This window comes from Camelus bactrianus, chromosome 32 (genome assembly GCF_048773025.1).
Source record: "Camelus bactrianus isolate YW-2024 breed Bactrian camel chromosome 32, ASM4877302v1, whole genome shotgun sequence".
Taxonomy (NCBI): domain Eukaryota; kingdom Metazoa; phylum Chordata; class Mammalia; order Artiodactyla; family Camelidae; genus Camelus; species Camelus bactrianus.
The window spans coordinates 2,148,079-2,174,535 of record NC_133570.1 but is presented as its reverse complement, the minus strand read 5'-3'; the positions used below and the strand labels follow the sequence as shown (position 1 = coordinate 2,174,535).

Here is a 26,457-nt window from a genome sequence, read left to right as displayed (position 1 = left end):
CGCTGGAGGAGCTGGGAAGCCGTGCTGCCTTGCACAGGGCCGAGTCCTGCGGCGGCACGTTTTAAGGGCCCATTATCCTCTTTGCAGATTGTAACAGTGCGAATGTCTCATTGCAGCTCATTTTGGAGCTTACTGAGCTGTATTACATCAGGAAATTTCTCCAAGTTCAAGCTGAAGATGTCTCAGAGAACGCTATTACAGCTCCATTCCATCTCAAACCAAGCAGAAAATCCAGGGGTCCTGGGGTGTGGGCAGGGCAGCGTGGCCGGCAGGCGGAGGAGATGCTGGCCGGGAGGGTCAGTGCTACGTGATCAGAGCTCAGTGGGCAGCTCTGACTTGAAGGGGTCTCTGCTGTCAGAGGGAGACGGAGAGAGACACGGAGACAGGCGAGATTTCATCCCAGCCCTTGAACAGTTACAGCACCAACTGCTTTAGTCCGCCTTCTCTTCCCAGAGAAAACGCTCCCAAGTTCCACTTCGTGTGGTTGCGGAAAACAAACCCATCAAGACCCCAAGCAAGAGAGGCCAAAAGGGCCTCACGCACAGGGAACACTGTTACAGACGTCAGCCGGGAAACGGCGTGGGGCCTGGCCGCGTGCGGGGAGAAAGGCCGGCCGCTGGCAGCAAGCACCGCAAACCACCGCCGGCAGCCGGCATCGCTGCGCCGCGCACACCCGGCCCCTAGTTCCACCTTCTCTCGCAGCTGCTCCCGCCGGAGCCCTGGGTCCAGCTCCCGCCGGGTCCCCTAACCTCTCCCCAGACTCAGGCCCGGCCACCAGCCCCCAGCTCCCAGCTCCGTCACCCACACGCTCCTGAAGACTGACTCATCTCGAACTGGCCCCGGGGTCTTGCTCTCAGCTTCGTTTTCATTATCTGCCAGCAAATGCGGAATCTGGACGTGAACTGTGTTTGTCACGCCTCAGATATTCGGGAAGGCCCTGCGTCACTCCTTTTCTCAGAGTGTAGACACCGCCAATCGTGTTGTGCACCAAATAGCGCCCTTTAAGTCAACTCACTTTAGGAAAAGTATCCACTTATTTTGAAAAGGAGCCTCGCATCACGTGACTGTAAGCAGAACCCCGTTAGCACTCTAGAAAAAGTCTTCGCTGGGTGGCAGTACGTCTTTGACACCTATCGGTGCTGAAAATCGGAAATTTTCAAGAGTTAGAGGAATGTTGAATGCGTTCTGACAACCATCGAGAACTCCTCCTTGATACACCCGAAAGGGCTCACAGATCACACGGAAAGGAATCACTTTCTCAACTCTGGGCTCAGAGATTACGCGGCTGTGCGTGTATCCATTACAGACTTGTGGTTTGTGGTGACCGTGAGATTTATACGTAGCGATACATGCGTGCACAGGGTTATTTTCAGCTGACAAATTGCTTAAGTTTGAATGCATCCTGGGAACCCCGCGTTTTCACTCCGTATTCCCCCACGTTTAGCGCTCCTGCCTTCGTACCTTACGTCTTTTTGTTTTATGCACTCGCTGACCACTCATTGTGGGGCCAGATGGCTTTACTACTTTGATCTCCGAACTTCCCGCTAGCTTTGTAAGCGTCTTTACTGTGTATTTGCCTTTATCGATTAGGTTTCTCCTAAAGCAATTTTCATCGCTCTAGCGTGCTCTGCACCCCTCCCCTTAGAGAATTCCCCTTAACGCTTCTTGTATAATCGCTCAGTGATGCTGAATTTTTTTCAGGATTTGCGTGTCTGTAAACCTCTTTCTGTCTCCTTCAGATCTGAACAATAGCCTGGGGGGCGGGGGGAGCATTCTTGCCTGTAGGGTTTTTCCCTTTGTCATTTTGAACACGTCATGCCACTCCCTTGTGGCTTGCAAAGCTTCTGCTAAATAGTCTGCTGCTGGTCTTACGGGGATTCCTGTGTATGTAACTAGTGGCTTTTTATCTTGCTGCTTTTTTAAGATTCTTTCTTCGTCTTTAATTTTTGCCGTTTTAACGACAATGCGTCTTGGTGTAGATCCCTTCCGGTTCATTTTGGTTGGGACCTTCTGTGATTCCTGGGCCTGGAATTCTGTATACGACAGCTCCTGTATAAAATAAATCAGCTACAAGGCTATGTCGCACAGCACAGGTGAGGTAGCCTGTATGTATGTGCAAAGTCAGCTTACACAGGCAAGAGAAAGGAGGGGAAATGTCCTATTTACACAGCGCTTGCATCGAGTTTTTTATGCTTGATGTCTCTGGGTTCTAGTAAAGGGAAAAAAAAACAGGGACAAGCTTGCCATCGGACTTTTTTTGTGGGGGGGGGGAATTAGGTTTATTTATTTTTTTAATGGCGGTACTGGGTGGGGATTGAACCCACAACCTCATGCCTGCTAAGCATGTGCTCTACCACTGAGCGACACCCTCCCCTCGCCATCAGACTCTAAATGGGGCTGAGAAAGCTGTGATTAGATGCCATCGAGTGCTCGCTGGAGAAATTCTGAGAAAATCAACACAAGATCCGGGGGCACAGCGGGCCTGGAGGGGGACAGCTGGCCGCTCCACACCCGCGGCTCAGGGCGGCGGTCCCTGAGCCCTTTGGACAAGAGGAGAATTCCACCTGCAAGGGCTGTGTGGTCAGCAGCTAGCGCTGACCTGGAACTAGGTTTGTGGAGGAGTAAGACAATGTGACAATTCGACAGCAAAGCAGCTAAAACCCCTTGACCTGCTCGGTGTCTCTCAGTATTAGGGGGTTTTCACCAGAAGGATGTAAAAAAAAAAAATCCCAAAAAAGTGTAACAGGGAACAAACCTGACCCCGTGTTGGATCTGCTCCTTTGGCTCTGACCCTGGGCGCTGTTTCCCGGGCTGAGGCAGGCTGGTTCTGCACCTTCTGTAAAAGAACGTTGCCTGCAGCCCGAAATACACAGGAGAGCCCCTTCTCAAGGCTCTGACCCTTAAGGGTAGAACACCTTTCAATTCATATACAGATAAAAAGTTGCAGAACAGAGAATAACATGTGTCTTGTTGCAGGTTTACGGGGACACCATGACCTGACCTACATGGACAGCTGCAAGAACAAAGGATTCCGACACCAAGAAGGTGGCACCAACCAACCACACCCCCTCCCCTTTTCAGTATAAAAGGAGCCTGAATTCTGATCTGGGGAAGATGGTTCTTCGGGACACTAGTCCCCCATCTCCTGGGTCCGCTGGCTTTCTGAATAAAGTCACTATTCCTTGCCCCAGCACCTCGTCTCTCGATTTACTGGCCTGCTGTGCGGTGAGCAGAATGAGTTTGGTCTTGGTAACAAGAGGACATAGGCAGCCTGCACTCTGAACTGTGGGGCCGTGTTACCTTCTTTACACACAGAAAGACAGTTCGCACCGGCCACCTGCAAAGACTCCGGCGGCCTCGTCCTAAACTCTGCCCTCCTTCACGCTGAGCAGTGGCACCTCCAGCTTGGCTGAAGGGCCCTCTTAGGTGTGGCGATTTGTTAAAACCCATACGACAGGACGGGTGCTCCAAGAAGGGCTGGCCCAAATCTAACACAGGTAGAAAACTAAGACCCAGAGGGACGTTTAGATACACGAGCTTGGGAGACGCTCGTGTCACCAACAGAATTCGCAGTCCTCAGGGTGACGGAAGCAGGGCTCAGGAGCTGCCCGGTAAACACGACAGAAAGGCAAGAAACCAGTGCACATGAAGATGACGTAGGGTGAGAGGCAACCAGACGTGCTCCTCGTGGAAAACTAAACGTAGAACGCAGAGGGACTGAAAAAGGGAAATGTGTTGCATCTTAATGTTCTACTTAAAATACTGACCTCTTTCATACACAAAATAACTGAAGACCTTATCCGTTGCTGAGTCATGTGCAAATAGTTTCATGAGGGTTTTTAGACTTTCTAACATTAAGACATGAGCGTCTCTATGGGTAAAGACTACTTATATTACCATATTCCTATATATCATATATATATATATATATATATACACACATATATATATATTAGACCACCTTTTATATACATCTACCTATAACACATATATGTATTTTTACCCAGTGATGGGCATATAGTAGACATTCAAATACATTTTGATTTATTGCCTAATAGTGAAGAACTTCAAGGCACTAATCTGTTTTTGCATATTTTGAAAACTAATATTCGATGCCTTTCTTCTGTACTTGAGAAGCATCCAAGTTGAACCTGGGACACCTCGGGGGACCTTCAATCACTCTCTCTTCTTATAAGACATACATTCTATTTTAACTCTCTTGATCCAACTTTACAGAAACAAAATTCATTTCTCTCTTAGGCACACTTCTGAAACAATGGCTCAGAAGTCCTCGCGATGATGCCACCAAAAACGTGAGCTGAGGTTTGAGCCAGAGGGAGCCAAGAGCTCGGGAAATACTGGAAACACACATGTCTACGTTTGGCAGGAGTCTGGACGTATTTCTTCCCCATGTGCCAAAGCAAGAGGGAAAACGAACGTGGAAGCTTGCAAAACCTTGGAACTACCTCTGACGTTGCCTTCTCCCTGGAATGAGGAGGTACTAAAAATTTCTTTTGGCAAAAAAGAGAGGACACAAAGAAAAGGTAAACATTGAGGTAATATATAAAACTATTGTTTCACAACATTCCTAGCAGAGAAAATAGAACAGTGAACATTTATAGCCAGAGGGAATTTACAGCCACATGTGAAACACTTTCCGTCTCTGGGAACTTGTATTACTCTGTGTGGAACTTAAAAGGTCACTGGTGGAACTCACTTTGTGGAAGAGACATGCTCCAGCCCCTGGGGAGATGGTTGTTTCCAATAGGTTTCTAAGTCCTCGAGGATGCAAAGCCTCAGGGGAGCCTAGATCCCGCATCCTCCTTGGAACCTTCCTGACAAACACTGGACTCGTGAACAAGAAGCACACGTTTATCACGTGAGGCTCCTGAGAGGGAGCAGACCGTTTGTTACAGCATCTGGAGGTGCCTGCTCTAACCAACACGAAGAGGAAGACTATGCTTTCGGTAACCAAGGCTTCCCAGAGCCTGTACACCTGAGCAGAGCCGACAAGAGACCACCTGGGTGAGGCTGACCTGTTACGTCCCCGCCGACAGCAGCAAGGTCAGCGTCAGATTGAAAAAAAAAATAGGAGGTTGAACATCAACATGGTTCCATATAATTAAATTCATCCCTTTGACATGTTTGTTAGTTTTGACAATTTTACATGCAATCTACATGCGTGTGTCTCTGGATGTACGTATCTCTATGTACGTGTTGTGCTGTACGTTTCTGTGAGTTTTCAGACCTGTGCTGATACGGGCACCCACCACCACAATCAAGACAGAGAGGTCTCATCGCCCCAGAACCTCCCTTGTGTTTGCCTTTTTGTGGTCGGAACATCTCCGCTCTCAGTCCTTAGCAACCACTGACCAGTTTTCCACCCATCCACTTTGCCCCTTCCAGAATATCACATAAAGGGTAGCGCACAACACGGAGCCTTTTGTGGCTGGCTTTTTCACTCAACACACTACCTTTAAAGTCAATTTTTAAGAAATGTCGACGAGAAGGAAAAATGACACGAAAGCGGTGAAAGCTGGTACCTGCCGGGTCTGGGCGGCTGGTACACAGAGAGTCGTCTTCCATTCTGTCTGGCTCTCATGCATGGTTGGAAATTTCCATAATAAAAAGTTTTTCAAGTTTGAAATAAGATATAAGCACCGCGGCTTAAAAGGAACCTAAAGAAACCAAAGACCCCGGACTGAGTAAAAGCCTGGACTGAACCAACGGCTGCTGGAATTTTGCTGGTATCCTTGCAGGAGGGAGGCAGTAAACAGCTGACAGTCTGTGAGTCAGTATTTGTGGGTTCCGGTTGTTTGCAGTGTCTAATGAAGCCGAGACGCCGCGTCCTATTTCTCCAGCAAAACCCAGGATCAAACCTGTGCTTTTTACCAACCTGAGAATCTCTTACGTTTCTGATTCAAAGGCTCAGTAGAGCAGAAGTAGGCCAGTGCATTCTGTAAGACGAAGCTTGCTTAAAATGAAGGAACCTGCTGTAAAGAATGGATTCTGCCCCTTTTCCAAGGTGACACAGGGCTGTAAGGAGAAAGGACCTAATTTTAGGCAAGAGTAAAGTCACCCCGTCGCCCAGCACAGAGAAGACGCCTGCCGGCCGACTGCGGATCGGAGGGGAAGGCTTACGTCTGCGGCTCCCCGCTCCTCTCCACTGGCACCTGTCTGAAATGTGAGCCCCCCTGGGTTTTCCGTGCTGTTAATATAGTCAAGAGTTTGAAAAGCAGAATTAAAATAAATCTTCCTCAAACCAGTGGAAAAGGGCAGCGGGCGCTAATTTTGGAGCCATCCAGGAATTGACGTAAGCTTTGGAAAGGACACGTTTTCTGAGCAGCACATTGGAAATCCAGGCAGTCCGGCCATAGCTGTCCCTTCTGGCAAAGAAAATGGATAAATTCACCTTCAGAAAAATGTGGCTTTTCACGCTCTTCGATTTTACTTCAAGAATGTTGGAAACTTTATTTTCTTCTGAGAATGTGTATCTCATTTCACCAAAGCATGCCCCCTCTCAGGCACCTTTTCTCAACAAGTCACGTCTGTAGTAGCAAAATGGTTCTCTCATTTGTGTAAATCCTGGTTTAAAGGATGCTTCAAGAATGGGCGCTAACTCTGTGTTTGTTTCCTGTTTAAATCCGGCTTCCCATATCCGTTCTGGGGAATTTCCCACCTAGGATGTGGTGCTGTGTTTTATGAGACTAGAATCAATATGACTGTCCTCTATTCTGGTTGCTTTTAGCATGGATGTTTTTAATGGGTAAGTTTCGGTCCCTCAACAAACAGTTTCCTGGTTCTTCTGTTTTCTGTCTTCACCATCTAGAAAGTGGCAATACACTTGTCTTTGGAGCCAAATGAGCTACCAGTAAGGAATGAGAAATGCCTAGAAAACACCGTGAGATTATGGCAGAATGTAAATCACAACGAGTCAAAGAATCGGTGAGAAAATGGATATAAACCTCTTTGAAAATTATTGTAGGTTCGAAAGGGAATCTGGAAATCGACTAATATTTCATTCCATAAGAAGAAGGAAAAGTTTCCCTAGGATGATGGTCTTGGCGAGAGATGGTGTGGACCTCGAGGGGACACTTGGCGATGTCTGGAGACATCTGTGGTCACAATCGAAGGAGGAGGAGGGCTACTAGCAACTAGGGGGTAGAGGCCAAGGAGGCTGCTCAAAATCCCACAATTCTTAGACCCTCCGTCCTTCCCACGCACACAGACACACAACGCATTACCCAGCCCCATCCTTAGGACACCCTGCCTTAGGGTAAGAGCTGGGAGAACTTAGCCAGAGAGGCTGAGAAGCACGGCCGCAGGTAAAAAGTCCCCCCATGTCCCCGTCAGCAAACCTGGGCTCCATCAACAGGCAGAGAATCTTTCAGGGCCTTTAAATCCATCGTGGGCTTTGGCTTTAAATTAATCAAAGTGCTCGATCCGCAGAGATATACTGAGATCGACTATGTGTCAGACGCTACACTGCGGTTTTGAGGATGCACAAGAAAGGAGAGATGTCTGCTCACTTGGAGCTCACGGAGGGAGGGGACCAAAACGGTCGAAGCACCCAAACAGCTGAATCCCAGGCAGTGATGAGTTCTGTTACAGAAAAAATTAAAGCAAGATGGTGGCGGAAAGGGAGAGACCCAAACTGAGATGCAGTAGTATCTATGTATCTATCTACGTGCCCATCCAGCCAGCCACCATTCACCCACCCATCCACCCATCCATGTAACCCCTTATCTGTGTATCTTTATATCTGTGTATCTACCTACCTACCCATCCATCATCTATTTACCTATCTATCCATCCATTCTTCCATCATCTATCCATCCATCATTCATCCATCCACTGCCTCTCTGTCTACCTTTCCACTCATCCATCCATCCATCCATCCACCCAAACATCCATTCATCATCTTCACCTGTCTATCCATCCATCATCTTTATCTATCTATCTATCTATCTATCTATCTATCTATCTATCTATCTACCTATCTATCTTTCCATCCATCCATCCACCATCCCTATCTATCTGTCATTCCACCCATCATCTGTCTGTCATCCATCTGCCTTTCCATCCGTCTATCCCGGCCCCATCTTTTGCCCTTCACTTTTTTCAGCTAATGTTTTGGGGAAACTTTCATACCAGAAAAGCCATGCAATATTCTGGGAATAGTATCATTATGTGAATGTGAAATTACCAACACCCCTGCAATGAGCACTTCAGTGACCTATAGACACTGCCCTGGTCGCTTCTGCATTGAGTGGTGTGGAATGTCACCGTGGAGAAGTCTAAAAACGGCCTGAATTCCTTCCCCTGGGAAGTGATGAGTGACTCACTTTTTCCTTACAAAACGTTTTAAAGTCTGGCATGTATCACTCACACACACACACACGCACACATGCACACACACGCACATCAGTGTATCTAAAGCACTCACTGAAATTAGGTCTATGTGGTTTCAAGAAAGGGCTAAACATCACACAAGAGCACTTTAAAAGATGGTAACGGACACCCGCGCACTGGCACCCAGGTTAGGAAGCAGAATATACTCATTATCTCTGAAGCCCCTTGTACGCTCCTCTCCGTCAGTGGCGTCCTCCTCTCCACCGAGACCTACTGGTCTAAACCTTGTGTTCATTTCCTTGCTATTTTTTTTTTATGGTTTTATCTGAATGAATGCGTGTATCCACATCCACACTTTGTTGTTAATTTGATGTCTAATTTTTAATCTTTACATAAATGTACTTTTCTGAAGCTTTCGATTAAATTTAATATTCTGGATCAGCGATCACCCGCTACTGATTATCATGGGTGTGTGGGATTCCCTTGTAGGGAAATGTCAAAATTTATGTCAAAATTGACAATCTTTTGGGATTTTTTTTTTTTTTTTTTTTTGCTGTTAAAACAGTGCTGCTATGAGTATTTATGTATGCCTTCTAGTGAACGAACGCCAAGAGTTTCTCTAGGTTCTGTACCTTGGAAGTGGAAATCTGGGGTCACAGTGTATGCGCATGTTTGATTTAACCGTCTGACTCCAAACTGCTTTCTAAAGCGGCTGTATCAGGTTTGCCCACCAGCAGCGGATGAGGGTTCCCTTTATTCCACAGTTCCCCACAGCTCTCGGGGTTATCAGACCGTCTGACTTTTTGCAGTCTAGTAGACGTAAAATTGAAATGCATTGTGGTTCTAGTTTGGTTTTCTCTGATTTCTAATGCGATGGAGTATCTTTTATTTATTGGCTACACTGTGCTTTTCCTTCTGTGAAAAGTCCACTCATTTGTCACCCTTCTCTCTGTTTGGTCATTTTTCTTACTGAATTACACGCATTCTTTGTATATGCTGCATCTTAATTCTTCATTGGTCTTGATGTATTACAAATGCCTTCCCCAAAATTATGATCTGGTTTTTTTTTTTTTTAACAGAAAAAAGTACTTGCTTTAAAATGTCGTGAAACGTATCAATTTTCCCTCTGTGGCCGGTGGTTTGGTGTCTTGTTGAAGAACCCTTTCCTCCCAGAGCTGATAAAGTTACTCTCCAGGATTTTCACCTGCACGGATTTCTTTTTCCCCTGTGAATACCTAACTGATCTGAAATTGGAGTGAGAGAGGGAAGAGAGACAAACACTGATCTTCCACCTTTGCATAAGGGGTTCCCAGCCCGGAGAGAACGCTATTGTGTTGCCCCTCCGTGTTCTCTTTCTTCTGCTTCGGGGTCTTTACTTAGTTTCCGTCTTATTTACGACGTGTTCTGTTTGGGTGAATCTTTTCTGCATCATGTACGACCCTTCTGCCTTGGCTCCCAGCTGGGATGGCCACGAGTGACAAACCCCAGTGATTGTCTCTGCTTCGGGCGCAACGTGGAGCTGATCAGAAGAGACAGCTTGCTTTCATAAAAAGCAGTGTTTTTTCAAACTGCTGCACCCACAGGGTCAATCAGGGAGCAGCACCCACAGCTGGCACCTGGCCGGAAGGCTCTAAGAGCGAGGGCTGGCTGAAAAGCCGACGGAGCAGCCCGTGTGGTAGTAACGGCAGGAAGTCTTCTCTCCTGGAGTCAGCAGGACAAAGCACGAAGGTGGCATCATGGGAGGCCAGCAGCCGGGTCTCCCTGGAGGGACTGCAGCCACAGCCCGGGCTGCCTGGCGGGAGCTGGAACCACAGATGCAGAAGCTCTCTGACCCGAGTAAGGACCATGGGGCAAGAGAAAAGAGAGCTGTCCTGACTTCTCTCATGTTCCCGGCCCCTAGGTTCCTGCCGTCGGGCCCCATTGGCCAAACCCCATGGGAACCAGGTCTGGGTGGTGCAGGGCATCTGGGGGACACAGGCTGCAGAGGCGGACCTACCGCCCGTCACGGCGGAGCAGGAGGGTGAGGGGCCAGGCGCACCTTCCCGCCTCTGCCCTTTGCAAGGGGAGCTTCCTGGGAAAACTGCTCCCGCTTACTAACCACTCACCACTCCAGCTCTCGCTTGCTGCTTAAGAAAGGACCTCACCACTTGGAGGCTTAGAACACGGCGCTTTTGTCATCCATCATGGGTCTATGTTCCAGGAGCAGGAGCAGGGCTCAGTGGTGAGACATGCTTGCTGCTCCCCCGCCCCGGAACAGGCTGAGGTCCCCCGGCGGGACTGCGCTGTTGGCGGGCGGGCCTCCTGCATCCAGGACGGCGTTCAGCACGTGTCAGGGGCCTCACCAGGAACGGCCAGAAGGCTGGGTTTACCAGCCTCCTCTCTCCACAGTCTCAGAGCTTCTGATGTCACGTGACCTCCCAGGAGATGAGCTGGACCTTTTACAGGGCAGCTCAGGGCTCTGACGGCAAGGGCTTCTAGAGACCCAGGTGGGAGGTCAAGGTCTGTGTCGAGCCTCAGAGCTCCAGACCCCCACTTCTGCTATGTTCTCCCAGGATATCGATGCCCAGGGGCCAAATTCAAGAGAAGAGGGAAACGTATCCAAAAATATAAGCCACGCTCGGCCCACTGCACGTCCTCTCTCCTCCCAGGGGCCCTGGCGGGCGAGGAGCTGCACGGCCACGACGGCGGCACCGAGCTGAGCTTCCCGCCGAGCTGAGCTTCCCGCCGAGCTCACGCGGCTGCCTCGCTCCGGAGCTGACACCTTCCCAGCCCTTTGTCTGCGTGTTGACGCTGGTATTGTGTTTGCAGTTTTCTAGTGGATCAGCTTCCTTTAGCACCTTCACATTGGGGAGGACCCTGCCGCCTGGCCCCGCTCCCACCGTCCCCAGCACCAGCACAGGCTGAGTCAGCTGCTCTCCTAAATTATCAAAGAAAGTGCCTCCTAAGCAGCTCTGAACACGCTCCTTCTCATCTTCTGTCTTGGTAGCTGGAGTCAGAGGCAACCTCCCTTCCAGATGAACTGGCGCCGCTCAGGCTGCAGCGGCCTGATGTCACCGCGGCCCGTGAGCTGCCCCGCTGCGCTCCTGGGTGGGGGGCTACCTGCCGAATGCCGAGCCCGGAGCCCCACGGTCTGCCCGAGGCTCGCTGGCTGACTGTGATTACAGCAGCGACGCCCGGAAGGGAAAGAGCCCAGAGGCCGAGGCTCAGTGACCTTTGATGACCTTCCAGAGAGCACACGGTCAGTGACGAGGCCACGACAGGTGCCCAGGCCCCTGGCTCCGTGCCCTTGCTCTTCCTCATGAACCCGTGTGGCCTCCACCAGGTCAGCGCTGCCCCGTGGACCTGAAAATGGCTTTCCTCGTGATAACGACCAGCGTGGGGGGGGGCGGTCTGGAAGAGCCCACGGTAACCCGCCTCACGCCCTCAGAGCGCTCCCATCTGCAGAGTCTGGAGACGGTGGCCACCGCCTCACCCGGACTGCTCTCCAAGGCACCGTGCCTGAATCGGCGTCTCATCCCCCAGAACAGACCCCCGCTCACTCTCACAGCGCCGGCCACGCCGTGCAGGGCTGGGCCCCTGTGCTGTCTCAGCTGTTGCATCCCGGCACCGAGCTGAGTCAGGGAAACGTCCCAGGTAACTCATTCTCTTACGTGCTTAAAAAAAAGAAATGAGATCGAGGAGCATCTGCATCTGCTCCCTGCCTCGCATGTAAGAGATGAATTTTCCAGAACACGCGTTCTCGGGCGGATGTCAGCGCGGATAAGTTCTCAGGGCCGCGAAGTGAATGTTATGGGTCCTGGGACATCTGACAAGCCATTCCCCTCGGGTGTTTCCGTTTCCTTTTCTGGAAAATGTGGGTGATGACAGTACCTAGTTTGTGGGCTTGTTCTGAGGAATCGATGCATAAAAAGTAGTTTAAGCCCTTAGTGCCAGCGCACAGATGCTTAATAATCCACTGGCTATTTTTTTATTATTATTATTATTATTATTATTATTAATTATTATTATTATTAATACTTTCAGCAATGTCCCCAAACTTCCCAGACCCAACACATTATTCCTGTGTTCACACAAATGACCCAGAGAAGGTACACAGAGAAATCATAGCCAGGGGGTGGGGGGGGCGGGGCCGGGCAGTACACCCAGGGGAGGAGCACATGCCTGGCACGCACAGGTCCTGGGTTCAATCCCCAGCACCTCCACGAAGAAATAAATAAATAAACCTAATTACCACCACCCCCCCAAAAAAAAGAAAGAAAAAAGGAGAAATCACATCTGGATTTACTGGGCGGAGGAGATGAAGACATTCGCCCCCATTCCGTGGACCACTGACAAAGACCGCAGGGAAGCGGAACCTTCCTAGAGACCAGATGAGCAGGTGACATTAACGACCAAAGCCCAGCCCCGGCTCCTCCCCGCCTGGCGTTGTGGAATCCTCACCATCTCCCCCCACCGCCGCCCCAGAACGTCACCAGGTGCCTGGGGCTGGGGGCAGGCAGGGAAACTCTGAAACGACTGAGACTGAGTTTTCTCACCCAGCCCATATCTACGTCTGTGAGCCCAGATCAGCAGATCCAAATTCCCAGCAGCCGTGCTGGCACCAGACCGGGTGCACCGGCGATACGCAGGCGAACCCACACGTCTTTCCCTCCAGCTGCTCTCAGTCTGGTTGAAAAGGAGACTGTCGGATGGACCGACAATGCAGGTGATGTGGCGAGGTCCTGATGCAGAGCTGAAGGTCAGCTCAAGGTGACAGAGGATAAACATCCATGGCTGGAAGTCAGCATGGCCAAAGGTAACACCACAGCCCAGCTCTCCCTGTGGAAGCCACCCCGGGCCCCTCGCCCACCCCAGGCACACACAGCAAGTAGGTGCATGAGCCATGGAGCGTTCCTCGAGAGTCTCTGCACTTTCGTGACCATAGTAAGAACAGGGGGAACCAAGGGAGGAATTCATGGTGCTGAGCAGGGCAGAGGGGCTGAGGGCATGTCTACAGCCAGGGCATCCTCCCCTCCTGTACAGTGCACCCCAAGCCCAGTGCCCCTAGTGGCTGATGAATTCTTGAGACCCACAACATTCATCCAACTAACCTTTTCATTTATTTTTTTATTCAATTAGCCAGCCTGGGATTTATCACCCATAACCAGGAATATTACTGGCCACCCCAAGGCACATTTCCCCTGGAACAGCCTAAGAAGAGCTCTTATTCTGAGCTAAAGGCGGGTGAAAGGCTGCATCATTCAAGAAAGTGAAGCTCTGGGCCAATCGCAAATCTCCGTATTATTTCTAACAAGCTCAAACCTTCTGCAAAGCCAGCTTCTCAAACCACCAAAGAGTATCTTTGGAGTCTTGTCAACCCCAGGCCCACGGTGTTCCCCTTGTCAAATATTGTTTTATTCTCTCTCTCACTTTTGTAACTCTTACCTGTGAAAGAATATCTACTTGGTAATAACAATTTATTCAGAGATGGCCTGAGAGCAGACCACTGTGCTGGGCACATGGTTCTTAACAAATTCTCGAGTATTTCGCAGTTGAAACTAGAAATTTCATCAAAGTATGTGTATTTGTTAATAATGAACATGACAATATGTCCATCCACCCATCCACCCATCCATTCACCCACCCACCCATCCATCCATTCATTCAACCAATCTGAGAACACCGCTGACTTGGAGGAAGTCACCCATGCCTCGGAGTGTTGTGATTCCCTCCTGGGCATTTCCACCTGGGTTCCTGGAGTGTCAGCTAATGTGATGCAAATATTTGGCTCCAGCCTGACATTCGGATCTGACAACAAGAGCGCCTTTGAAATTGACCTCCTGTGGGAAAAAAGCAAAGGAAGAATAGGTGGGCAGGATGCGCAGAGAAGAGCCCTTGAGTTCTTTCATTCCTCCAGACACACAATCAGGGGTGAGGGACCTAGGATGCTTCTGAGTCAGCTCTCTGTAGGGGAAGGAGAGGGGAGGAGTGGTGCAAACGGGGAAGAAAGAGCCCAAGTGCTGTGGGGCGCCTCCGTTGTGTGCTGCAAGGAAAACATTTTCTGAAATTAAAAGGGATCCTTAGATGTCGCAGGAATAAAAGCTCCTGGCTCTTCTTCCTTTGTGGTGGTCTGCTTTGGAAGACATGAGTTATGGGAGAGAACAGAATTGATCAGGTAACAAACAGCCCCACCAGGATTTTCTCCTCACACACACACGTGCACGGGCATGCACACTTGGGCACGCTCCCCACTGGTTTTGAAACTGCTCTTGGGGGTAACTTGCACGACAAAACTTGGTTCCCAGAATGGAAGCCAAGCCCCTGTGTGCAGCCATGGAGTCACTGGGAGATCACTGGCGCGGAAGTGACGGGGGGGTGGCAGTAGGTGGTCAATGACTGTGGACAAAGAACTCAAACCGCAGCTGCGGCAGGGGTCCTACAACTGGACGGGCTCCCTTCTGTGGGTGGCGGTTCATTTGGTCCCCTCTACACCCTGGCCGTCCCTAAGAGGTGACAGATGTCCCGCTGGCACCTGCCCTGTAAACCATGAGCCCACGTCTGGCCCGTGTTAGCGCTGTCAGCACAGAGCCTAGAAACAAGCCCCATTTTGGAGCCAGGCACCCAACGATGCTTGCTGGGTTCCTTCAGGGTTATTTAGAGCAGACGGCCGGAGAGAGCAGACCCGGGCTCTTTGCAGATATTTGGAAGCTATGGTAAATTCGCGTCAAACTGACTTCATTAAAAAAAGATAAACAGTTCCATTACTTTCTAATTATAAGAATGTGAACTAAAGGCTAATGAAATTGCCAGATCCAGGTTTCCCACTAGTGGTTTTCACAAACAGATCGGACTCACTTGTAATTCCAGCATTTTAAGTATTCAGCAAACACATCATTAATGCCAGCTTTCTTGCTGTTTTTTTTTAAATATTTTTTTCCCATTTTTTTAAATTGAAGTATAGTTGATTTACAATGCTACATTAGTTTCTAGTGCACAGCACAGTGATTCAATTATATATATATATCTCCTTTTTCATTATAGGTCATTACAAGGAATTGATGTAGTCCCCTGTGCTCTACAGTAGGACCTTGCTGTTCATCTGTTTTATATACAGTAGTTTGTACATGCTAATCCTAAACTCCTAATTTATCCCTCCCCTCTTTCCCCTTTAGTAACCATAAGTTTGTTTTCTGTCTGTGAGTCCCTTTCTGTTTTGTAAATAAATGTGTTCATGTCATTTTATTTAGATTCCACATATACATGATCTCATATATTTGTCTTTCTCTGTCTGGCTTATTGCATTTAGTATGATCATCTCCAGGCCCACCCATGCCAGCTTTTAAAGAGACAGAAAGAAAGTGTACCATCGTACCAACTTAAACACACATTCGTGAAGTATCTACTGATTTACATTACTACTGTCTTCACTGGAAAACTGATTTTTTTTAAAACACACTTCTAATTGATGGATGCTGAACAAATGCACTTTGGCTATACATCCAAAATTTTCCAATCTTTTTTGACATATAAGTGGAGCCACCAAATGTAGATGCTTCAAATGTGCTTGTTTCTGAATTTGCAAAGATCTGGGTCACTGTTTTACAGCCCAGCAAGCAGATTCCTCTTGGCTGTTGTCACAGCTCCAGTGACGGGGCCACCCTCTGGACTCAGGAGCACGTTCGTGTGCAGAAGACTGTGACTGGAAGCATAGCTTTCTGTGAAATTTGATTCTACGTGTACAACGGCTTCCCCAAAAGCTGGATGTGAATATCATCTCCTGGAGAATTAATGGTCCAGGAGAGTCTGGGTTTTAACCCTGGGTCCAAGAAATCAACAAGCAGTAATTGGCAAGCAGAAAAAACGGCAGAGTATGAAATGGTGTGATTTCCCCTTATTCAAAACCTTTCGTTCTCATCAGCAGAATCTTGCTCTGTATAGGCAGCCGTCTCCGAGAAAAATATCGTATGAGTGTTGTACCTGGGAAAACCAAGCCCAGAGCTCACACACCACGCAGAGGGCCTGTGACCAGCCGAATCTAGGTCTGGTTTCCAAAGGACAGAAGGGAGAGATAACGAAGGCTCAGTCCCACGCCCTAAATCCCTGTGGCTAATCTCCAGATGTACTCACAGCCCCAGTCAAAGGTTTAACCCGCCAACAACCAGCCAGGTTCAGTCATTAGGTGAATGTTGCCCACTGATTTCTGCTTCTTGGCTTGAGAGTAAAAGGGAATTCCCGGCACTAGGTCACCATCAACAAAACTGAAATGTGCAAAAGTACAAGCAAAAGGAGGACCCCTTTCTTAAACTCACCCACCCCTTAACAAAAATAGAAGGAAGGGAGGGAGGGAGGAAACACAGATACGGAGCCCAGATGGAGAAGGACAAGAAGCCTGATCATCAGTAGATGAACTTTAAAAACCCGCATACAACTGTGTACCATGTTCAGCAACACTCCCGTGTTCAGGGGTCATAACAGATTTGATTAGGTGGCACATCAGATCGAGGTTCTAGATTATGCAGCAGTGGTAACACATACTTAGTGACCCGGGAGCACTTAGACCAAACAGCTGTTATAATCAGACTTGTCTGCATTTAAACCAAACAAACAAAGAACTATTACAAAAACCCAATCAAATCAGGGCAAGTAGCTTCTCACACATACTTGATTCCAAGGAGAAAACTCACTCATTTTTTTCCCCCTAAAGCCCACAGCACTCATTTTAAATGCTTCGTCTTCAGTGTATTCTTAGATAAGACACTCAACAAACTCTATTATAAATCCTTCAGACTTTTTGCTCTGTTATATTTTGAACACTACGTTCTATTTCTAGAGAGAAAGAAAATGATACCTTTGAGGTTGGTACCGCAGCGCACTTAGAATTCACATGTTTGGAAGAGACCCTGCGTTGGCAAAAGTGTATCCGCTATCCATCCTGACAACTTTGCCATCCCATTTGCAGACTCATTTCAACTGTTTCTTTTTTTTCAACAAGCCATTTAACTACCCTAAAATCCGCTGAGAACCCCCGTAAGCAAAGGCAGAACACCTGAGTCCCCCAGCTCTACTGGGACAGCATGGAAAACCTATTAATAAGAGTATCTTCACCACCAACCGGGAGAGAGCCAACGGGTCTCTGTATTTGACAGAGACAGTGGAGTTTCTAAAAACTGGAATAACGTTTCTAGCCTGGGGAGCCCAGGGGATCAAACAGCGAGGGTCTCAGAAGCATCGCCTGACCTTGGAGCTGGTACCACTGGGAAATAGATACTCCCAAAGAACTCACCTCAGCGTGAAGCGGTCCTCGGTGGAGTTTCTGGAGATGGAAACAGGGAAAGTCAGCACCTCTCCTTGCCTGACCGTCTTCGGCACGTACTGGATGGCCACGTTGTCATCCAAACGCAGCTCTCTCAGGGCCGGCCGGCTGTGGGTCTGGTAGAGGAAAACGCTCCCGATTCTCTGCAAGGGAGGCCCCGACTCGTCGATGTCGTTGTGGCCTGTCCGCATCCAGCCAGCTCTCCGGGCATCCTCCCCTGCGCAGTCCCCGGCGGCATCTGCGGGCTGCACGGCGTAGTACAGCTCCACCGTGGGACCGCCCGCGGGCGCCTCAGCCGCCTTCCGCCTCCCAGCCGCGGCCGCCACCACCGTCGGGGGCCCGAACCAGCCGGCCGGGAGCTCCAGCTGCGCCACGCACAGCCCCAGGTCGCCCTGCAGCCGGCAGCCGGCGCGCACCTCCCGGGTCTCCCGGAAGGCGAAGACCCGCAGGCAGGGCAGCCGCGGCGCGGGCCCGGGGTCGTCCCAGTCCCTGCCCGCCAGCTGCAGCAGCACCTGCACGCGGGGCCGGCTCAGGTGGACGCGCTCCTGCAGGACGTGCGCCTTCAGCTTCCAGTTAAGGGAGAACTTGCTGGTGAACCCAAAGGGGCTGGAGGGCAGCAGCAAGTCCTGGGGCACCACCTGCTCGACGGCGAAAGGCCCATAGCTGGCATTGAGGACGGGGAGACGCCTGGACTTGTAAATCAGAAAGGACTCCACGCGCGACTGCAGGCTGGAGTTCCTCATGATGTCCTGGTTGGCTTCCTTCAGGAAGAAGGACACCTCCGCGTTGTGGATGCGGTAGGTCACCGGGAGGTAGGTGGGCAACAGGGAAAACCTCTGGATGCTCTCCAGGATGCCCCGGCTCTCCGCCACTGTCGGGAGGAATCGGGGTTCAGGCGTTAGAAAGTCAAGAGCAGCGTGACCAGCACCTCAGATGTCTTCGCACCCCCTTTATGATTGCTTGCCCCGTTCCAGTACTAACTATGCAGTATTCTTTACCCAAAATGTCTTACAAATCAACTCATTCTACACTAAATATATTTCTTTAAAAAAAACAAAAAACTGATGCCGCTGGCCTACGTGGACCGCCAGGTTCATTAGCCACACATAGAAGGTGCAGCATGCAAGTAAATCAAATAAAAAGGCAAAGTAATGCCTTTCAGTTTCAAGTAGTGGTCACGGTGCCTTCAGGAAGTGATGGGTTATGCCTAAGACCTGCTCCCTTTCTGTTCAAAGGAGACGTCCTCGTGAGAAAGGCCTCAAGAACATGCCGGCATCCCCCAGACAAGGGCAGTCCCATTAACTCAGCCGGAGGGGCTGGGATTGGAAACGGGAAGGACTTTCTCAGCGTGTGGTTTGATGCCGTGTCTGTGTTCTGTCCCACCAGACACACGCGCTACACTTGCAGACACACTAACCAGTGGGAAACGATAAAGGACATTGAGACGGGCCACCGTAAAGCACTTGGACAGCGCACGCTTTCCTCAGGGAGGGGCTGAGAGAAAAGGAGAGAAAAGACCTTGGAGGGAGAATGCTGGAAGGGGCCGCTGAGCTGACCATGTCACGTCAGGTCCACGTGTCCCTCGAACCCAAGAATCAAGGGAAGCCCTTGATCACTTTAAGGTCACCTGCATCCTCTGCAAAAGCTATGTTGACACCAGTGCACAGAAAGCGTTTTTTTTCCCCCTTACTGAACACATCCCTCCCTCAGGGGAAACTAAAATTCCAAACTGTTATTTTTACAATGTGCCTTATATTCTGCAAGAAAAACACAGACAGAGAAATTACATAATTCAAGAACCAATTTAACGGGTTTTAGAAATGGAAATTATTGGCTCTGGGAACACTGACTTCTTTGCAAATCTCCACAGTCATCCGGAGCCCTTCTCATTAGGAGCCATGTAATTATCTCTGGTTATTTTGCAATAAAAGCAACTCATTCCCTGCCAGTCATTGGGCCAACCTGTTTCAAAGGCCCACGTGAACGCATTTTCCAATGCACAACGCCTACATGAGTCTGGACCCCTCTTGGAAGCTGTCGGTGAACAGAGGGGAAAGCAAAGGACTCAGAGAAAGGGGTCTTGCCTGCGGCTCTGCTGCACAGAGCTCACGAGAGAGCAGACAAGATGTGGAAACTCTTTGCCTCTCCTGGGCTGGTCTGACGGAGGAGGATGCTGACCAGAGGATGGAAGTCGCTCTCGGGTTCTAAGGGTGCAGGGCACTGAGCTGTGGTCCATCCCACTTCTGGGCAAGAGGCCAGCCTGACTGCATTCATCCTGAGTTGACAAACAGCCCCGAGGGAAGGGCGCCCCCAGTTCCCTGGTATTAACAACACTCAGGCCAGGCGGATCCCCAGGTCATCAATTAAGGCTTCTGAGGTGCCGAACCATCTGAAACCACCCGTCCCTGAGCAGCTTTGATTCACCCAAGCAGTGGTTCCATCTGATTCCACTTCGTAAGCAGGAATTTCTTTTTCAAAAATCAGAATACCACACACCTAACAAGACGCCTCACTCCTTCGCAGGGTTGCATTTTGCTTCACTTTCTGGAAACCACTTAGGATTTATATTTTCAAAAAGCCTGTGTTTTCACGTGTAAGTTTTCTTGGAAGCGAAGGACAGGCAGGGAGTTTTGTGCCAAGGTTCCGGGCTGAACCTTTCTCCATCCGTCCCCCAGGTCCCACCTCCCCTCCCCCACCTCGCTGGTGACCTGCCCATCACCCCGCAGCCTGAGGCACAAAGGTCTCTCCTCTGGAATGCTCCCCTCGACTGCACGATTCTGTGCTCTGTGCCCCACCAACGTCCTTCTGTCCGTCCCATACTCCCCTCCCACGGGACCCCTTGCTCTCCTGTAATTCTCTTAATGCTCCAGTGGGTTACAGGCAAGTGCGCAGAGAACACACACAAGGGCCCTTTCTCCATAATAAGACGCAGTCGTTAGGAGAGGACTGGCAAATATCAGGTACTCAGTAAGTACTTGATTAACGAATGCATCCACAAGTGAACTGTGCTTTCAGCATTACCGAAAGCAGCTTATACTTTGACATCAGGATTTTGGACGCGATCTTCTCTGTAGCTGCCCTGCTGTAATTAGAATCCCAGATCCTTTATCCCATCAAGGGCAGCATGTAATCTTGGTGACGAGGCATGAGGGAAGGCAGGTGCCTCTCCACGCAGGGAGGTCCGTAAAAGACCCACATCAGTCACACAGTGTCCCCTGATTCTTGAAAATACATCCGGGCGGCACTCAGAGCAGCTACCTCGTGTTGCCTTCACGCCGGCTTGGCATTCATTTTCGACGCTGCCAACGCCAAGTAACTAGGGTATAGATGGCTGAGCATTAATACCAGACTCTGAGGCTCTGTGATCTTTGCGGTTGAACATCTGGCCCCTACTGCTTGAGGACAGCAAACTTACTTGTGCCACTAATTACAGGTTCCCGGGGCCATGGCTCTGGCCCCTCTGGCTTTATTCGGGAAAGCCATAAGGGGGTCATCGTGGGTACCACTCAAAGGGGAGTAATTTCTAAGCTTTATTCTGCAAACAGCCTATTTGTCTTTTCGCCTGGTATCTGACCGAAGAGTTTATTGCTTTAAAAATGCTCCAAGATGACCTAAAGCTAGTGTTACTTCCATTTATGCCTTTCCTTTTCTAAAACAAAACTCAGAGAAAAATATTCCAGCAATGTACAGAGTGGGCCAAGAAGTCGAGAACACCAGTTCCACATAAAAGCGAGCCAGGCGTCAAGCAACAAAGGAGCCACGCATGCTACATCTCAGTTAATGACCCATTAAGAACAAAAAAATTACACTTGATTTTGGTGCCATGGCTTTCGATGCTTATTTGAAACTAAGTGATGTTTTCCCATCTTTAAGCAACTGCCTGGCCTCCTAGAGATTTTATATTAATTTTAACATTTGGAAAAGATAATTTCCCCTGAACAAGGCTTTTGAGAAACGTGAGGAAGGGAGCCGTTTGAGCCGAGACCTTTATGTTTTCCCCAGAGCGGGCTCCGAAGCAGTAACTAAGAGGATACGGTCATGAGTAAACCCTGTGTATCTGTGCGGAACTTCCTGTGCAGAACGCACGCCGTGAACTTGGAGAATTCCTGAGAAACCACGGGGGATGCAAACGTCGCGTGCAGAAGACACAGCATGGTTAGGGCTGCCAGACAAAATACAGCAACCCAGTTGGGTTTCCATTTCTCATTAACGGAAATGGTGATGGGGTGCGCTTATAATTAAAAGCAAAACACAAACTTGCTGTTTATCTGAATTCCAAATGTGACTGGGTCCGCAGGATCCCTGTTGGCTCACTCCAGCGACCTGAAGCTGGGCGTCATAGGAGGAGGATGCTGGCCGGCAGAACTACGCTGGCATTTCTAAGGGCAAAGGCCACACCCCCCGGGGATGCCCGCACTTGGTAATGTTCCCGAGGCCGGCTGCTGACAGTATCTGTCATCAGCTGAGCTGAACAACGCAAGAGTGATTCTGCCCACGCTGCACAGAAGACTGGCGAGTCAGGGCTTCCTGCAGCCTCCCTGTGGCCTGAGGCCCGGCCAAGCCAAAATGATTTACAGGAACCTGGCCCCCAGGGTCGCAGCTGCAGCAAACTGAGAGAAGGGGCTTTACAGCACTGGCCTGGGGGAGGCAGCACACCCCGAGCGCCCCCACCCCGCCTCACTGACCCGGGAACGCAGGGACGGCGGGCTTCCGGGCGCACCTCCCGTGTGCACCTCCCGTGTGCACCTCCCGTGTGCACCTGTAATGCGAGCACGTAAACACCGCACGGGAGGAAGAGGAACCCACCGTGCTCCGTGGGGGGAAGCCCAGCGCACTGGAGGCCGCCCCCATGCAAGGACAGCCAAAGAGAAGGCGAACACAGGCAAAAAAACAGAAGAATAAAATGCTTGTTGCACGAGTAAAAGCTGCAACACCAGTGGTCGTTTTAAAGGACATTCAAGAGTCCGAGGAACAGCAGGGCTTTGAATAACGGTTACCACAGAGCATTAAAGTATATTTTACACAAAATAACTTTGAAGCTCTGAATAATCAAGAAAATGCAGGCCCTTTGTTATTTCATAATGAAATAAGACTAAGACGGAAGAAGATATGGTAGCATTCAGAGTAAGGGATTTAAAATGGTTTCAGAAGCAATAAAACAGATATGAGAAAGCAGAAAATTGAATTTATCCTATGAGAAGGAGAATTTGTGAAGCTTTCCCTAAAGCTAAGTGGAAAAGACAAGAAACAAAAATGATCGGTGGCGGACTGCAAACAGGAGGTGCATTAGGTACATGCACAGATAACGGGGCTTCAGAGGGAAGAACCAGAATCTGCAAAAGAAGCACCGTGACAAAGACAAGAGAGAAAAGAAAACACTCCTGGGGTATAAAAAAATAAATATTTCGTCTTTCCTGAAGACATTTCCTAATGTCAGGGATAAATAAATAATTCTCTAAGTGCTTATTTAAAAACAAAAATTTTTAAAGAAAAATAAAATGAAACTGGCCTCAGTTGGGTCGATGGTGCAAAATTAAGTATTAAAACATAATAAACACTTCCATAACTCTGATGCGGAATGCTCTAACTGAACAATTCTCTAACCTAGAGGTTTTCCTGATAACATGTGAGGACGACAGCAAGACGCAAGGTTGCACTCTAACTATCCTTCCTTTAAAAAATCGTACTTTTTAATATGAATCCTATTCAGGCAGCGAGGAGGTGGATCAAACGGTAACACTGAGGAACAGGACAGTCATGGCACAAACAGGAAAACATTTAAGCACAGAATAAATTCAAATAATGTTTTAAATGGAGACAGAACCAACAAGGTCGAAATAGTTATTGATCAAAAAAAGATTCATAATCCAAACATTATATCATTTAAAAATTATAACTTGGTAAAAATGTCAAAAGAAACATGAAAAGAAAACAGAAGTAAAAGTGTACAAATTTTACAAATTCATAGGTGAAATGGGTTTATTTTTGTCAATGGTAATCAAATAAATATGTATTCAACTATACTTTTTATAAGTTTGAAGTCAGGCTCAGGTTTGGCTTATATATTGGTAAGGAAGAAAGAGAGAAAGAGAAAACACAAACAGGATATATTGAAAATACAGAACATAAACCATCAAAAGAAAAATGATAGAAAATATAAAATATGATCAAAGGAGTAAGAACAAATTTGTTACTTATGACACTAAATATAAATGAGTTAAACTCTCCTGTTAAAAGGCAAAGACTGCCAGAATGACTCAAGAATTATAAGGAAAAAAGTTTTAAATTGGCTGCAAGAGAACCCCTAAAATATAGTGACTGAGAGATTTTTTTTTTTAAAAAATCTGAGCATAGATATTCCATTGAGGTGGGGGAAAAAGCTGGGTTTACAACTTTAATATCAGAGGATAAAGTAAAATTCAAGAGAAAAAATAGCTAACTGGGTTAAAGATCTTAATTTTTATGGAAAGATACAACTCACAGTGCATATATAGTAATAAATATTTTATGCAAAAACATATCTCCTAAATTAATATCACAAATCTCCTAAAGTTATAAGTAGAAAGTGACAGTAAGTAAATTTTGTTTGAAAATTTTATGTATGTCCCTTCCCAGTTTCTGACTTATAAAGGATGGAAAAGTAAGGATATGAAAATATAAATAATATAAATTATGAGGTTGTAAACTCTACAGAGGACACCATTTATTCTGTACATATTCTGTACACCTTTCCAAAACATCACATATAAAGCCACAGGAAAACAAAGCAAAACAAAAATAATAACTTAAACTGTATTCCATGAGCATATATAATAAAAATATAAATTACCAACAACAGAAAAATAGAAACACTGTTACTTGCTTGGGGAAAAAAAAAGTACTAAATAGTTCTTGGATAAAAAATAAAAAGAAAACTTTAAAGTACGCTGTATTTACAAAATACCAATAGTGACAAATTATGTATCAAAACATATGTGAGGCAGGAAAGACACAGTCAAATGCAAATCCATGCAGGAGTCTTCAATGCTTTCAGCACCATCGGTGTTAAACAGAAGAGAATGAAACTGACAAAGCATCTTGCTGAAGAAAAGAGAAAGCCAAAACAAATAACAAAACAAAAAGAATCCTAAGGAAAAAATGATAAAAACAAAAGTAAGAAATATTGATATAAAAGATAGTAAAATTGAGAATTAAGCCAAAGCAGTGCTAAATTAAAAAAAAAAGCTTATAAAAGTGATTGCTACAGATGGCAGATTAAGACCGTTCACTTACATACTCTTCCAACCCCAAAATCCTCATGAAATAGCCTAAGTTAAAAAAAAACAAAAGAAAGAAAAAACTCGTGTAAATCTAGAAAGCAAATACAAAGACAAGATCAAGGGGCCAGAGAGATGGTGAAATTCTAAAGGACACGTCACAGATGGGCTGAACGGGTCCCCTATTGTGGTCATCTGGTAACGGTACCCTCAAGTTTTCTACAAAATCTTATTTTTGTCTGCCTTATTTGTCACTATCTGAGAGAGACGTGTTAAAGGTTTTCCCAGTAATTCTGAAACGGTTAGGTTCTCGTATTTCAAACAAGACCTGACCGTGTTTGTCTTCAGTATCTTGGGCAGCACCTAAGGAACCACGACCATCGTGTCTTCTTACGGATTACGTTGCTGGTGATAAAAACTTTCCTTTTGTCCTTCTTTGTGTTTTTGGCTTTGAATTGTACTTTTTTCTGGAGATGAATACAGCCACCCCTCCCCACTTTTTCTTTGGTTTTTGTCAGCATTTTCTTAGGACAACTCTTGGCCTGCTTGCATTTTCATTAATTCTGTGTCACTTTTCTTTAGTGTCAATGTCTAAATTGATTTTGAATGTAAGCCTTTGCTTGAATGATTTGTTTGGATTTATTCCTGCTGTTTTATTGTATGCTTTACATTTGCCACAATTTCGTGGGGTTTTTTTTTTTTTCATTTCTTCTCGTTTGCTAGATTGATTTTATGTGCTCCTTTTTCTTTTCTTTCTAGTGGTTAGAAAATCCTATAAAATTTCTTTACTATCAAGAAAAAAAATATGCATTCAAACTGACTAATAAGCCAGAAGGAAATTAACAAATTTGAACAGACTCATAACATTATCACCGTGGGAAAATATTCAGGAATTTGTTTAATAAATCCAAATGAAGGAAGATTAACTCCACTCCATTCCTCTCCCTTCAAAGTCATTGGAAACAGCAACAAAACCTTACATAAAGGAGAGGAAATTTTCCAACCCCAATGCAAGAAGAATAAGAATGCAGCCCAAACCTCAAATTCACAAAGAGTATCCAACTTTGCATGAACTGCATAGCTCTCCCCAAGGGAGAGAATGAAGGTGTCTTCATGGACCAGAGGGTCCAAATGTGCTTACAATGGCAAGCCCTAAGCGGGTGGCAGACCCCACGATAGCTGGGATTGACGAGGAAACCCTTTTAATAGGCACTTCCTGTTTCCTGTGGCCTTCGCTGGTCACAGGTGCAGCGTCAGAGACGAGGTGCAGGACAGCAGACGGCTTTACTGCGCGCCGTGACATGCTAGACGTTTTGTGAGCCTCGCCACGTTCCTGAAAGCCGCAGACTGGGACAAGAGGTGTGCCTCTAGGAACTTGGCTTAAAGGGGCTTCAAGACACAGACCCAGCTCCAAGTTCCACTGGCTCCGCTCGCCCCCCAGGCTCCCTCCTACATGCGGGCACCGGAGGCCGCCCTGCGCAGAGACTGGCAGCCAACCGCCAACCCCCGGCCTTCACCCGGCCCCTAACACGCGCTCAGCGGAGGACTTGCGCTTCC

At 47.8% G+C, this 26,457-nt stretch overlaps 1 protein-coding gene across 1 annotated transcript in view; it reads right to left on the bottom strand.

Annotated features, from left to right (window-relative positions):
- TMEM132D (transmembrane protein 132D) overlaps positions 1–26,457 on the bottom strand; it is a 529,280-nt gene that overhangs the window by 350,381 nt on the left and 152,442 nt on the right. The window contains exon 2 of the mRNA XM_074356215.1: positions 17,615–18,515. Coding sequence (XP_074212316.1) covers positions 17,615–18,515 — 901 coding nt within the window. The remainder of the gene's footprint in view (positions 1–17,614; positions 18,516–26,457) is intronic.